Below are 13,133 nucleotides of genomic sequence, written 5' to 3'. Positions count from 1 at the left end.
CGCACACACCGGCTCCCTCCTGGGAAAAGCTATCCTGTCAGGCAAAACACCATGCAGGGTGGCAGCAGTGGGAAGGAAGCGTAGGGATGGCAGACAAATCTTTGCAGCTTTATGTGCCCTTCCCTGCCCTGCTGTGCCCAGGAAAATGCGTTTCAAGGTGAGGAAATAGGAAGTTTTTCAACATCATGAGCACCGGATTGGAGCAGCAAAGTGTACCCTGCAAACACCCCCTTAGCCATCCTTTTCCCAGCTCACCTAACCATTTGCTGCAGGCAGCTCCAGCACATAAACCAGGTGAAATGGGTCAGCCCAGGTATTTGTTTTTTATTTAAAAAATGAGTTTGCATTAACCCACGCATGTTCCTGCTGCTGCCATGGCACAGCCTGCTGCTGGGAAAAAGCTTGGCTCCTGCTGGTTTGACCCACTGAGGTCCCAGAGGAGATGCGTGACTTTGACAGACTGTCCCAAACTTGGAAAATCAATTAAACTTCAGCGCAACGGGTGGGAGAAAAGCTCTTTCTGCTGCAGGTGCAAAGCACTTTGTGCAGCCGAGTGCCTGTCCCTCCAGCCTGCTTTATCCCTGGTCTAGCGAGAGTGGGCTGCAGGCAGGGCCAGCCTCTTGCAGGCCACCTTTCGAACACCCCCAGCTACTGGAAAGGGGTCAGAAGAGGAGCAGGAAGGTGGGGGAATAAAAGGATGGAAAAAAGCAGACGGCTTGGCGCAGAGTTGCTGGGAAAGGGGGGAGCAGGCACGTGGGGGGCAGCCCGCGCCCCCTCTCTGGCACGGGGAGCTCAGCCCACGACCGTACCATTCAGCCTTCCTGCAGGGGCAAAGCCTGGGGAAACACGTCCTGGGGGCTCGACCCCTCGCCCCAGTGGGGCACAGCCCTGGGGCACGGCTGTGCTGGCAAAGCCTGGGAGGGGGCTCGGGGGCCCCCTTGGCTTTGCATGCGCGGGCTGGCCCCAGCCTGGCTGCCGTCTCTCTCCCACCCTCCCTTGCCCTCCAAAAGGGAGGAGGGGGCTGGCAGCCAGCAGAGCGCGGTGGGAGAGGCGGCAAGGCAGGCGTGTGGGAGGCAAAGCCAGAGCTCGGCCAGCCGGTGAGAGGTAGGGAGCCCAAACCCCTGCGGCAACACCACCGCCAGGCACTCAGGCTAATCCTGAGGGGTGAGGGAGGCAGGCTAGGGACGTGCCACAGCTGCTGCCCTTGTCCCTGCAGCTGCCTGGAGAAAGGGCTGCAAACGGGGTGGGGAGAGGAGATGCAAAGTTTGGGGTGGATTTGAAGTCAGGCATCCCTCCTTCCTTCCCTGTCGCGTTGCTGTGTCTGTCCGGGTGATGGGAGAGGGGGAAAGCCTTGCAGAGGCAGCGCAGTGAGGGTGATGGGGTGTAGCATGCTGTCGCTTTTGGTACCCAACCGTTTAGGTTTGCTAGCTGGGTGTTTGGTACCCTCCAGCATTACCTCCTCCTGCAAGTGAGTGGAAAGACTTAGTGCGTTGGGAAAAGCTGGGGAGCTGCAGGAAAGCGTCGCTAAGCAAGAAGGGGAGGGGAGAGAGCGCTGCTTTTCTTCTGAGCTGTACTACAGGCATAGAAGTGCCTGAAAACAGCCTTTTCTTTGCAGGAGTTTGAGAAAAGGGAGGGAGAGCATATGGAAAAACTGCCAAACTGGGCAGCTGTGACAGGCCAGACAGGCAGCGCCCGGTGCTGGGCAGAATAAAGCTCTCTTCTGCTCATGCACAAGAATAATTTCTTCTTTCTTTCCACCTTCCTCAGGAGCATTTTGCTTTTTGCAATTTGTTTTATTCCCTCTCATCCTCAGCTGCCTCACATCCAGTGCTGGGTCCCAAGCGCTCATGAGGATGTCTCACGTTAGAGCTGATCAGCTGGGGATGACTCTTGTGGTAGTGTTTGCCAGGCTGGGTGCTCCTCAGCAAGCCTATTATTAACCCAGCAGGACTGCACAATGCATGGCGCGGTGGGACAGCGATGCTGGGAAGGGGCGATGCTACTAACAGAGATGCAGGCAGCAGCTTGGCTGGTGGTACAAACTGGTCCGTTGCCATGCTTTAGGAAAGGCACGGAGCTCCCACCCTGCGGGAGGGAAGTCCTCGTCCCCGTGCGTGCCATGGCCAGGGCGTGCTGCTCTTACCATGCCCCTGACCTTTCCACTGATAATTTTTGTTGCTTTTTGCTGAAATTCTGCTGAAACAGCTGTAGCTCTGTCTCAGGCAGGAAGTGGGGTGGAATCCCCTTTGACCACATTAATATGCTGAAAACTTATTGGCCCTAAAAAAAGCCACTGCTTACGTATACTCTGCAAAGATTTCCTAGAATTTTAGTGGCTCCATTTCTGGAAGGGCTTAGAGATCAGATGAGGGGCACCCTGGACCTTCCCTGAATCTGCAGCTCTGCCAGCTGAGCTGTGCCTGGGGATGGATGGGAAGCAAGAGGAGAAGAGACCATGGCTGGAAAAGCCTGGGAAAACATCAGTGTGATCCCTCCTGACGGGTTTGTACAGGACACAGTTAGCTGGCCTTAAAAGAAAAAGCCTACAGCCACCACCAACAGAGCAAAAAATAACTCGAAGAAATTACCCACACCTCCCAGCTCGCTCTTAATGAACAATATAAGGTCACCAAGCCAAACCACGTGTGGTTAGTAAATGCCAGAATTAAGGTAGCCGTGGTAACCTTGATTCAGGCTGCCTTTGGTGTGCTAGGTAAGCAGCAGCCCTGCCTGCTGGCTTTCATGCTCTGGCCCTGGGCAGTGCACAGGAGCAGCCTGCCTACAGAGCAGGGGGTCCTTGGGATGGTTGCGGCTGCCAGGGGCTGCTCTGCTCCCAAAGCTGGAAGGGAAGGGGCTGAGCCAGGTAAGGAGAGGCTGCACGATGAAGAAGTGCTTTTGGGGTGAAGAGAGGTGAAAACATCCCTTTGGAGCAGGGGATGAAAGCGCTGGCCCATGACCCTGCTTGCAGTATGCGTGGGGCTCTACCCAAGTTAAGGTTTTCTCAGATATCGATCCATTTACTTTTGCCTTTCCCATTTTCTGAGTGCAGACTTGGCTTTGACCCATGGAAGCTGCCACGTCTCCCGAGCCTCCGAGCTCTGACCAGGCTGATACAGTCCTTGCCCTGAGCTCACCGGTATCACAGCTTTGAATGCCCAAACCCAGGCGGTGCAAAGTATTCCAGGAATAAATCACATCTCCCAAGTGCCTCAGACCCGGCACCCAGCTCTAGTGGAAACCTCTGACCTTGTTCCCTCTGTATCTCAGCTCATTGCCGGCAAGGGGAGGAGCACAGACCCTGCAGGAGCCGTGCGTCCCCTCTGGGACCGGGCAGGGTCCTGCAACCCCGAGCTGGGAGTTCATCTATGAAAGCATGCACCTGCACACAGAGAGTGCTGCTGGGGCACAGACAACCCGAGTGCAAGGACTCCTTGCCCTCTGAGCGCTCGGCCTTGCAGCTCTCACAGTGTTTGCTTAAGGTTGTTTCCTCCTGCGTAATTCAGATGGTGAGCGATGCTTGTCTCTTCTGATGCAGCACCTCGCTTTCTACTGGGCTCATTTCCGCCAGGGCATCTCATAGTTTCCAATTAATGATTAAAGACATGCCACTGATGTCTCCTCTCCCCTTTTTTGACTGTTTTACCAGTGAATGTCTGGCTGCTGCCTACACAAACGACATGACTTTGGGATGGTGGCTGTGAGAGCAGACCCAGAGACCCCAACAGTCCCTGTATCCCTGCCTTTTCCCCCTTAAACAGCTAAACCACAACAAACTCTTAATTTTAAATTGGCTTAATACAAATCTGTACTTTCCAGGAGATTGCCTGGCCGCAGACCAGTCTAATGGCTCTCCATCATTCTTCTAACTCCCATCGCCTCTGTAGGAAGCTTTACCTCCAGCGTACAGGCAACCAGGACGGGCAAACAGGGCATGGCACGTTGGCCAGGGCATGGCACAGCAGTTTGGGCAGAGACCCTTCAAATGGAGGCTGCCACCCACTTGCAAGGAGCTGAGAACAGCAGGAGCCACGGTATCCACCTGGCAAAAAGCTGTGCCCGCAGCGTCCCTCGCAGACCCTCCAGCTGCAAGAACTGGTGCAGCCACCCAGGCAGAGCTTTCAAGGGAACATCGCAGAGGGTCAGCACAGCAATATTTCCCCAGCCCTCACCTCTGAGCTCCGGAGCCGCTGAGGCCGGGAACGGGCGCAGAAGTGTGCACGGGGAGCAAAATGATGGGTGCAAATTGCTCTGGGGATGCGAGTTGTTGGGGGGGATCTGACCCAGCGGGGAAAGGAGAGGACAGTCCCCATCAGGTGTTTGGTAAGAGCTCTGACTGATGAGGCTTTGGGAAGCTGGTTTGCATCACTGTTTGCAGATCTGGCTGTGAAACCCACGACATGTCTGAACCTGAAACCAGGTCAGAAAAACACCTAACCCAAGTGGATTTTCAGCACAAGCAGGGTGAGGGTGTTAGACTTTGCCCTAAAAAAAAAAACAACAAAGACAATGCTAGTGCAATACTGATGGGGAGTTATCTGGGCAGAGGAGGTTCAACCAATTATCCATTTTCTTTGGGGGAGAGACAATAATCAAAATACCCCAAATGACAGCCAATTCAGCAAAACCACATTCCTAGGGAATAAAGAACCAAACCCCAGCAGCTAGCGGGGAGGATTTTGGACCTTTTCTAGTCTACGCTCCCAGAAAAGCTTCATGCAACATGTGCGTGTGTGTTCCCTACAGGTATCATCACTGGGGCTGTGGTACTGTGTGTACGTGGTACTACCTGTGCTAGATTTCTTTGCCAGCTGGCTTTGCGCTTCAGTTCAGGGCAGTACTTTGCAGATAGAAATCCTACCTCTGTGCTTTGCCTGCTGGCAAAGCAGACAGACTCCTGTCACCCTGTATCACAGAAAACATGGCCAGGAGGACCTTGGACATCAAAGCAAGCCAAAAATCCATCAGGTTGGACGGGGTGGCTGTCTGTCCAGCTTCTAGGTGGTAATCACCCATGTCGCTTCTCTGTGTCATTTTGTGCACAGCAGGGAAGATGAGCACAGAGGATGCTGGCAATGGGACCTTTCCTACCCCACCTCTTCTTGGGCTTCTGGTTTCAACCACCAAGCTGGTCCCACCCATTACTGCATCCACTGAGAAGGCAGACCCGCTGCCTGTCGTCATCGTGCTCGTCTCCATCTTCCTCCTCCTGGCGACCTTCCTCATCTTTGTCACCCTCTGCAAGCCAGCGGCGCTGGACCAGTCCCGCTCCAGGCCCCATGAGTGCATGCCCCATCACCCAGCAGATGCCAGTGAGCCCCAGCTGAGGCTCTGGAAGCGGCTGGGCTCCCTGCGATGCTCCATCAGCACCTTCAGGAGGAGTCGGCTGGTGTCGCAGAGCCAGCTCGCCAGTCCCAGGAGCTCCCCTGCCAGCAAGGACTGGGACGTCATGGAGTCCACCAAAATGTGATCTTGCTCTGCAGCAACTAGCTCACCCTGCACCGCTATTCTTTCCCAAGCTTTTGGTTCAGGCTCAGCTCCCTCTTCAAACAGCCCCTGGTAAACTGGGCATCATGGCAGAGCCCCTTTAAGCAGCTTATTTCCAGGCAGCAGCTCTGCAAGGTGACAAGAGAGTTTGCTACTTCAGGTTCCTGAATGCTTTCCAGGTTACTGTTTCCTGGCAGGAAAAGCGGAGGCATCCAAACTACACCCACACGCAGCTATCACCAAGCAGTTGAAAAAAAGATTGCTGCTAAATTTCTTTTGGAAAACATCGCGCAAGTTGTGAGGCACCTGAACAAACAGCCTGGGTGAGAGCAGAGCAGCTTGGCTGCCCAACAAACACTGCCTTGAAGAGAGGCATCCCAGGGCAAATGTGCTCCACAAAAAGCAATCCTTCGCAGAGATTGTCCCCCAAGATGTGCTCCTGAGGAGGTGGAGGAAGGATCGTGCCCCCCGCATGCTGTCCGGTCCCTGTCGCCTCCCTCCCCGTGCAACGAGCTGTGGGTCGCTGCGGTTGATGCTTGGAAGGATGCATGCTACAGCTGTCTGCTGGAAACCGGCTTCAATAAACAAGCAGCGGGAGCAGGTAAAACTGCCTATAAATGCATTAAAGAGGCCTTTTGAGGCTCGCAGGTGCTGCCAGCTTGGAAAGCCACCACGCAACGCTGAGCCACTCGTTTCTGCTGGGAAAGGGTACAACAGCCAGCAGGCAATCTGAAGTGCTTAAAGGAATCGGTAGGAAAAAGAAAAAGTGGTTTAATTCTTTCAGGTCTGCAGCTCGCACTATGTTCAGACATCGAATTCACCCCTTTGGGTAAAGTCTCTATGCCCAGCGAGACTGGATGACGAGCACTGAACCTTATCTCTCTGGGTTTCACACGGTTTCTGACCCTCGTGGGGTGCAGCTCTATGCCAAGGCCTCTCTGGTCTGCCTGGGACATTCCCCCTCTCCTCCTGCCCTGGGCTGCCTGGCTTTTGGACCTGCAGCTGTATAGCTGCTCACATAGCTCTAAAAGTGCTAAACAAGCTGGGTTAAAATGAACAGCAAAACAGCTCGGAGCCCCTGGCTGTTTAAAGCCAGGTCAATCTGTTGATCAGGGCTGGAGCGGAGGATGCAGAGGGCTGGATGGGGGCTAATGAGGGCAGCGTCTGCAAGAAGGGGATGGGGAAACCTTCAAAAACTCTCTTGTTGCCATGGGGATGTGGGGATCTATTTGAATTCAGTAAACATGCTTCACTTTTAAAGGTGTAAATTAAATTAAACCCAGGTGATTGCTCATTTCCAATTCCCTCTGATTTTGTTCTGTGGAAAACAAACTTCCTCTAGATAATACCTCTCCTTTGCCACAGCCTGCCAAGGGCACCCCTCGCTTTTGGGAAGTGTGGTCTAAGAAAAGGGACTTTGATGTCAGACTCTAATCACAGTCTTTCAATTTGTAAAAAGAGCTCAGTTTTGGGAGTCCCACAGCAGGGCTCCTCTCCGCCTGCACAGCTCCCCTGCACATCTCCACCCCCAGGTACAGGGATTACAGGCAGATTCCTGACCCCAGAGACAGTCGTGGTGCTACAGGCATCACGTATGCCTTGCCATAGCACAACAGGTGACAGGGAGCCGCAGGGCTCGCGTCTGAGGACCGGCCGGCCCAAGCACAACTCCCAGCAAACCTTTGTTGCAGGAGGCAAAAGGCTCCTTTCTTCTCTCCTGTGACTCACCCTGCCTGCGAGAGCCAGGGACAAAGCTGCCCCTTTCCCTGCGCCGGGAGAGGTATTCAAGGCAGGAGAAGCCTTCCCAGGGCCCTCTGCAAAGAGCCTTTGGTGCCTGCTCCAGAAGTGCCCTGGGTTTGAAGGGATGCTGGAAGCCCTCAGAGGCCAAGTGAATGCCCGCATTCATTCGGTGCTCACTGAGCCATTCAGTTCTGCCCGCTGCTCCCTCATAGAGGAACAAAAATGAAAGCAAAGTCCAAATGCTTTTCTCCCTCCATTTTTCCCCCCTCTCAGAGCATCTCTTTGCATGCACTCTTCTCCCCCCCCCCCCTTGCAATCTCTGTTCTCAGTCCCTTCTCTGCTAGGAGGAGGGAGAAAGTGGGGACACAGCCGGGCAAAGGGGGCTTGCATGCATGGGGCTGGGGCTTGCTCCTCTCACCCCCTGCAGAAATGGGGTGAATTTCTTATTTTTCCCTTGCACTTCCCTGTCGTCTCCCTTGTACTCACAGCCTGGGTTAGCAAAGGAGCAGGGGAGCATAGAAGCAAGAACACATCTTGCCCTGAACTGGACGAACAGACCACCAATGGGGAGAGAAAATGTCCTCCCTGGGCTTCCAGCAGCTCACAGTCATGGTGCCAGAGCCCGGGGAGAGGGGAACCCCTTCGCCCACCCAGGGGCCCTGGTGGGAGAGAGCCACGTGCCTGCACTATGCTGCTGGCGGCCGGGATGTCTTCGGGGACGCTAACTTCGTAGCTGCTCTGAAGGAAGATGGGTCGGTTGTCATTGACGTCCAGGACGGTCACATACACGGTGGCAGTCCCGGTGCGCCGGTTCCCGGTGGGGCCGTTGTCTGTATGGGAGAGAAAGCGGGGGGGAAAGTTCAGTCACCTCCATCTCCTCCTTGCACAGGCAGTGCTCAACCCTTGGCTGCTGGAAACGACAGGACCAAAACTTCCAAAATCCTCCTTCTTTCCTGCAAGTTCAAAGTCCCACACTGAGCCACGGGGTTTTTTTCTGCCTATCCTGAAAAAGAAAGGAAAAGCCAAACCTCGCCCCAAGCTCTGCCATGGAGCCACGGCCCAGCAAGGCTGGAAATGCAACTGGTCATTAAAGAGGGTTTTCAACTCCGTAGACTAAGAGGGTGATGGATGCTGGAAGGGTCTGCCGGAGGTCAGGGGTTTGGGGGATGAAGATGGGCAGGGGGCTGCAGAGCAGCACCTCTGGAGCCAGTCTGCACCTCGGCTGCTGCAGGGAGGCGATGCAGGTCTGGTCAGCTGCAGCTGGCCCCGATGAAAAGCAAAAGCCCCAGTGAATTTTCTGTAGACCCAGCTCAGCTCACAGCCAAAGAGCGCCAGGACTGGTTGATGTTCAGTAGATAAGGACATGGCAGCTCGGCTCTTGCTTTTGCCACGAAGGATGAGGCAATGGGGAGCATAGATTGAGTTTGATTTTTCCAACATGCCTGATGCAGGTTAGTGCTAAACCCACCCAGATTGAGTCTGTGGGATCTGGTGACTGGGAAAACCCCAGCATTCTGACACCCATCCGAGGGGCAGAACAGACCCTTTACCACTTGGGATGCAGTCCTGTGTGCCCAGAGAGTGCAGACCCCCTAGCACCTGCAATGCTGTGCCCCTGAGATTTCTGACCAGGCCACTTTTTTTCTCCTTTAAAAGGGATGTCCAAGTCTTCTGTAAACAGGCACATCATTATAAAGCTCTGGGGATGATGGCCAAGATGCGTTTGGCACGCAGGCCCTCTGCCAGTGCCAGGTGGCTCTGGTTTAATCAGCAGCCACTGAGCCAAAGGCTGGCATGGCATTAGGGGAATGATGCTGCGGCACTGGCATTTCTGGGTTGAGGTCTCCCCCGGACAGCATGGAGCCTCTCAGGAATAGGGGTCTTGCCTTCCCCAGGGGAAAGGGAAAGCCCCGGGGCTGGACGAGCCCAAGGCCTGAGTTTACTGTCTGCAAAAGTCATGGTGGAACTGGGGCATGTTACTGCACGTGGGCTATGAAGTGCTAACATCAAACACAGGCTCTGCTTTATAGAGCGCCTCTAAGGTTGCTGTTTCTCTGCCATACTTCCAAGGCAGCTTGGCACACGCACAGCCACCCTGTGTGGCTGCGTGGCAGCTGTCCCCTGTCCCATGGGAACAGTGAGAAATCCTTACCGATGGCCTCCAGGATCAGTGTGTACGACGCCACAGTCTCCCTGTCCAGATTCACGACTGTCCTGACCACCCCATCCCTGAAGCCGACGCTGAATTTGCCATCCTGGTTTCCACCTGCAGCAAAGGACAAGGACCAGGTTACCCATTGTCTGGATGCAGGGAACAGAGCCCATGCTGTGGGAGGTGCTGTAGCCTGGGCAATGGGCTCAGCCGGGCTGTGGAAAACACAAGCACTCAGCCTGCCCTCCTAAAGGGCTGCATTTTGCATGGTTTTTGAACAAGGCAAGTGTCAGGCAAGCTCATATCTTGTCCTAGGCGAAGCTTCTCTGCAGCAAAAGCAGGCAGAGTGCCTTCTCTCGGCCACACCAAACACCATGCCTGCTGCACGGTGCAGGAAAAAAGCTACAGTTGTACGTAGGAAAAGCTGAATCACAGAAAAGTCAGATCATTTCCTGAATGCTTAGGAAGGAAACTGGTGTAACGTTGCACGTGGCCTGCAGTACCTGTGGGACAACGCGCACCTTTTCTCTCACGGGGAAGGCCGGAGGGACGGCCAGATGATACGCAGGGCTGCTATTGTGAGAAAAAATGACTCTCTGGTGACGCTTCTATTTTTGCCCTCTTCCTGAGGGCTAAATGCCGCATGTGCAGTTTGCAAGTCAAAGCGCGGCCAGGGGGTTCCCTGAACCCCTGCTGCAGGTGCTGCAGCTGCGGTGCGAGTCGGGCACCGCCTGGGCTGCATTGCTGCCCGCCTGCTCCCTGCCCACCCAAACCACCTGCACGTGGGGCTACAGGATGCCCTAAAACTCCAGAGAGGCTTCCAGCCCTAAATGCGTGTTACATGAATGCTGCCCCAGAGGTGTTAAGCCCATCCTCATGCCTTTCCTAGCCACATCCCGGTGGTGTGGGCGGGCAGGGGATGCCAGAGGGGAACGTTGACCCCGAGCAGGACAGGGACTAGCGGCGGAGCGGTCAGCAAGGCGGGGAGCCGAGCGGGGCTGTTCGGCAGAGGGCAATGCCGCCCAACGTTTGGAGGGGCTGGAAAAGGCAGCGCTGATGTGCAGGACACCCTGGCCATGGTCTGGGGCAGCCTGCTCCTTTCCACAACCAAAGCTCCCCTTTGCAGTGTTTTGTAAGGGGTTCATACCTGTGATGAAGTAGCTGAGCTCAGCGTTCAGCCCAACGTCAGCATCCGTGCAGTTGAGCCTGACCACTTTGAAATCCCGGGCCACGTTTTCGGGCAGCGACACATTGTAGACAGCTGGGAAGAAGGTGGGGCTTTCGTCGTTCACATCCAGAACTGAAAGGGGGAGCAGAGCTGAGTGTCCCCGGCAGGGGCTGCCCCTCCTGCAGATGCCAGGCTGACATCTCCCGGGCTCCCAGAACCACCTGCCTGCTGCTCTGAGCATCCCAGGGAATGCTCTGCCTGCTGCTCCCTGCCATTTGTGTGGCGGGGGTGCGGGCAGACTGGCCCTAAGGACTGGTCCCCATGGCTGCATTCCATCTTTGGTTGCCTCCGATACATCCCCCTCACATCCAACGAAACCGTACATAACAGTAATTAAAGTTACTGTTTGCACCAAACTGATTTCCATCCCCATTCAGAGGAAAATCTGGGGCTTAAATATAAATTCAGTATTTCCTGGTGTATCGCAGAGGGCTCTGGAGTTAAAGAATCAGAAACTTCTTTTCCAAACCCAGGCCTGAGGAGAATCCAGGGTCAGTTTATTTCCAGATGATGCTTATTCTCAGCGCCAGGCTCGTGTGAAGCCAGTAAACAGAAATGCATTACATTAAAGGCAGGCCACATAACAAGGGTCCAGCTCTGAAGCTGGGATTACATAGGCTGTCCAGATATGCAGCTGATGCGAATCACATGCTGAAGCAAAAGGCAGGCCAAAAGAAAAAGAAACACTGGGGATGGTGGACTGGAGGAAAAACGATACAGAAGTTGGGGGAGCTGCCAGAAACACCATATTTTCCCCATCCCTGCACTATGCTGACACCACGCTGGGCAAGACACGAAGCCTGTGGGGACAGCAGCGCGACAGGCTGCCCTCCCTATGTGCTGCTGTAAGCAAGAACAGACACAATGGGTCAGATCATATATCCGTCTGACTCCTCAGTGTGTCTCCTATATAAACCACATCTCCTCCGGCGAGGTGTCCTTGTCACCCGACTGGAGGGGGCTCTGCGGTTGGACAGGGGTTGGAGGGGTGCTGGTGCACCCACCTTTGACGGTCAGGGTGCTGGTGGAGCTCTTGGAGGGCACGCCGGCGTCACTGGCCACCACTCGCAGGTAGTACTCAGCGATTCTCTCCCTGTCCAGCATGGTGGTGGAGGTGACGAGCCCGCTGGTGCTGTTGATGAGGAAATCCATGCGGGGCATCCCCACCTGCATGCGGTATGTCACCTGCCCGTTCAGACCCTCGTCCAGGTCGATGGCCACTACCTGGCGGGGAGAGCAGAGGGAAGGGGTGAGCCCAACTGTCTCCTGACTGATGAAAGTCACAGTATGTAAACCCTGAGCATTTATTTGCCCCCAGGGATGATGGGTTGAAACAAAGGGGCCTTGAGGCATCCCCTCTGCTGGGAGTGAGCACATGGGGTGGGATGTCACAACCCCTTCTGCATCCCCGCAGTTACATTGCTAGAGGATGGAGAGGATGGAGATGAACTGCTAGCCTGCTTTGCAGAGGTGATGGTAGCGACAGCAGCAGCAGCTCCCAGAGCAGGGCATGCTGGCAGTGGGGCAGGCTCACCTGGAAGACAGAGGAGCCCATAGGAAGGCCCTCAGCGATCTCGGCAGCGAAGGGCAGGTTTTGGAAAGTGGGGTCGTTGTCATTCAGGTCCAGCAGGTTGACAAAAACTGTGGCACTGCTGGTAGCTCGCAGGGGCGGCCTCCCACCTGTGGAGGCCAGGAACGGGGTTTCAGGGTATAACGGCCCCAGCCATTTCCAGCCCTTTCCCCCAGAAGAAGTCCTCGCTCCCTCTGCAGACAGTCATGCAGGATGGGGCTGCCCCGTCGAGGCATTAACCTGTCCATGTTACTGCTTGTGCTGCAGCCCATTGGACTGATGGCATAGTCCCCTGGCAGGGGAAAACTCTCCCTGGCAGCAGGCATGCAAGACAGACCAACAGCTACCCATGAATGCAGCTAAAAACCAATAGCAACACCAATCTATCCTTATCCCTGTCCTTCCAGCAAGCTGGATGGGACAATGGCCTTAGCGTGGTGCAGAGGTGATGCATAAATAGAATCATAAAATCACTAAGGTTGGAAAAGACCTCTAAGATCATCAATTATACGTGCCTGCTGGCTCTTGGAAACCAGCTGGGTAATGGAAAATGATCTTCATGTCCCTCCCTCTCTATTCTTTTTCCTAAAAAAGTTCCCTTAAGATACTATTTCCACACCAGAAGACATTTTACACTTGACCAGCTCTTTTCCCCCTACCTGCTCAACAGACTTTCCTAGATACTGATGGAGCCAGGCTCCACGCGTGGTATCTCACCAGTCCTGCAAGTCATGCAGGCTCAGCTCCACAGAGAAACCCCAACCCACCCAGTAGACCTTGTAGAGCAGCCCGGAAACAGGTTCCCCCATGTGCCTTGACATGCTGCATCTTCTCAGCAGCACGCTACGAGCACCCGGCGCTGCCTGCATCTCCTTGCCCGCACTAAGTATTCATGTCTTTGTGCTAGAGTCCCTGCCATCTACGTGCAGCCCGAGCACGGGTCTCCTGCAAAACAGGCG

At 54.9% G+C, this 13,133-nt stretch overlaps 2 protein-coding genes across 3 annotated transcripts in view; one reads left to right on the top strand and one right to left on the bottom strand.

Moving 5' to 3' along the window:
* Positions 1–13,133, bottom strand: part of CDH23 (cadherin related 23) — a 204,714-nt gene that overhangs the window by 43,927 nt on the left and 147,654 nt on the right. For both annotated transcript variants that reach the window (XM_064464641.1, XM_064464642.1), the window contains exons 22-26: positions 12,139–12,284; positions 11,609–11,828; positions 10,524–10,676; positions 9,377–9,490; positions 7,906–8,054 (exon numbers count right to left, since the gene is read on the bottom strand). In XM_064464641.1, coding sequence (XP_064320711.1) covers positions 7,906–8,054; positions 9,377–9,490; positions 10,524–10,676; positions 11,609–11,828; positions 12,139–12,284 — 782 coding nt within the window. The remainder of the gene's footprint in view (positions 1–7,905; positions 8,055–9,376; positions 9,491–10,523; positions 10,677–11,608; positions 11,829–12,138; positions 12,285–13,133) is intronic.
* On the top strand, positions 4,858–6,751 carry C13H10orf105 (chromosome 13 C10orf105 homolog). The gene has a single exon (XM_064464640.1). It carries the CDS (start codon positions 5,012–5,014, stop codon positions 5,465–5,467), a length of 456 nt encoding a protein of 151 aa, XP_064320710.1. The 5' UTR covers positions 4,858–5,011; the 3' UTR covers positions 5,468–6,751.

Source organism: Phalacrocorax carbo, chromosome 13 (genome assembly GCF_963921805.1).
Source record: "Phalacrocorax carbo chromosome 13, bPhaCar2.1, whole genome shotgun sequence".
In the NCBI taxonomy this organism is placed as follows: domain Eukaryota; kingdom Metazoa; phylum Chordata; class Aves; order Suliformes; family Phalacrocoracidae; genus Phalacrocorax; species Phalacrocorax carbo.
The sequence above is the reverse complement of the archived record's forward strand: the minus strand, read 5'-3'. Positions and strand labels throughout refer to the sequence as shown.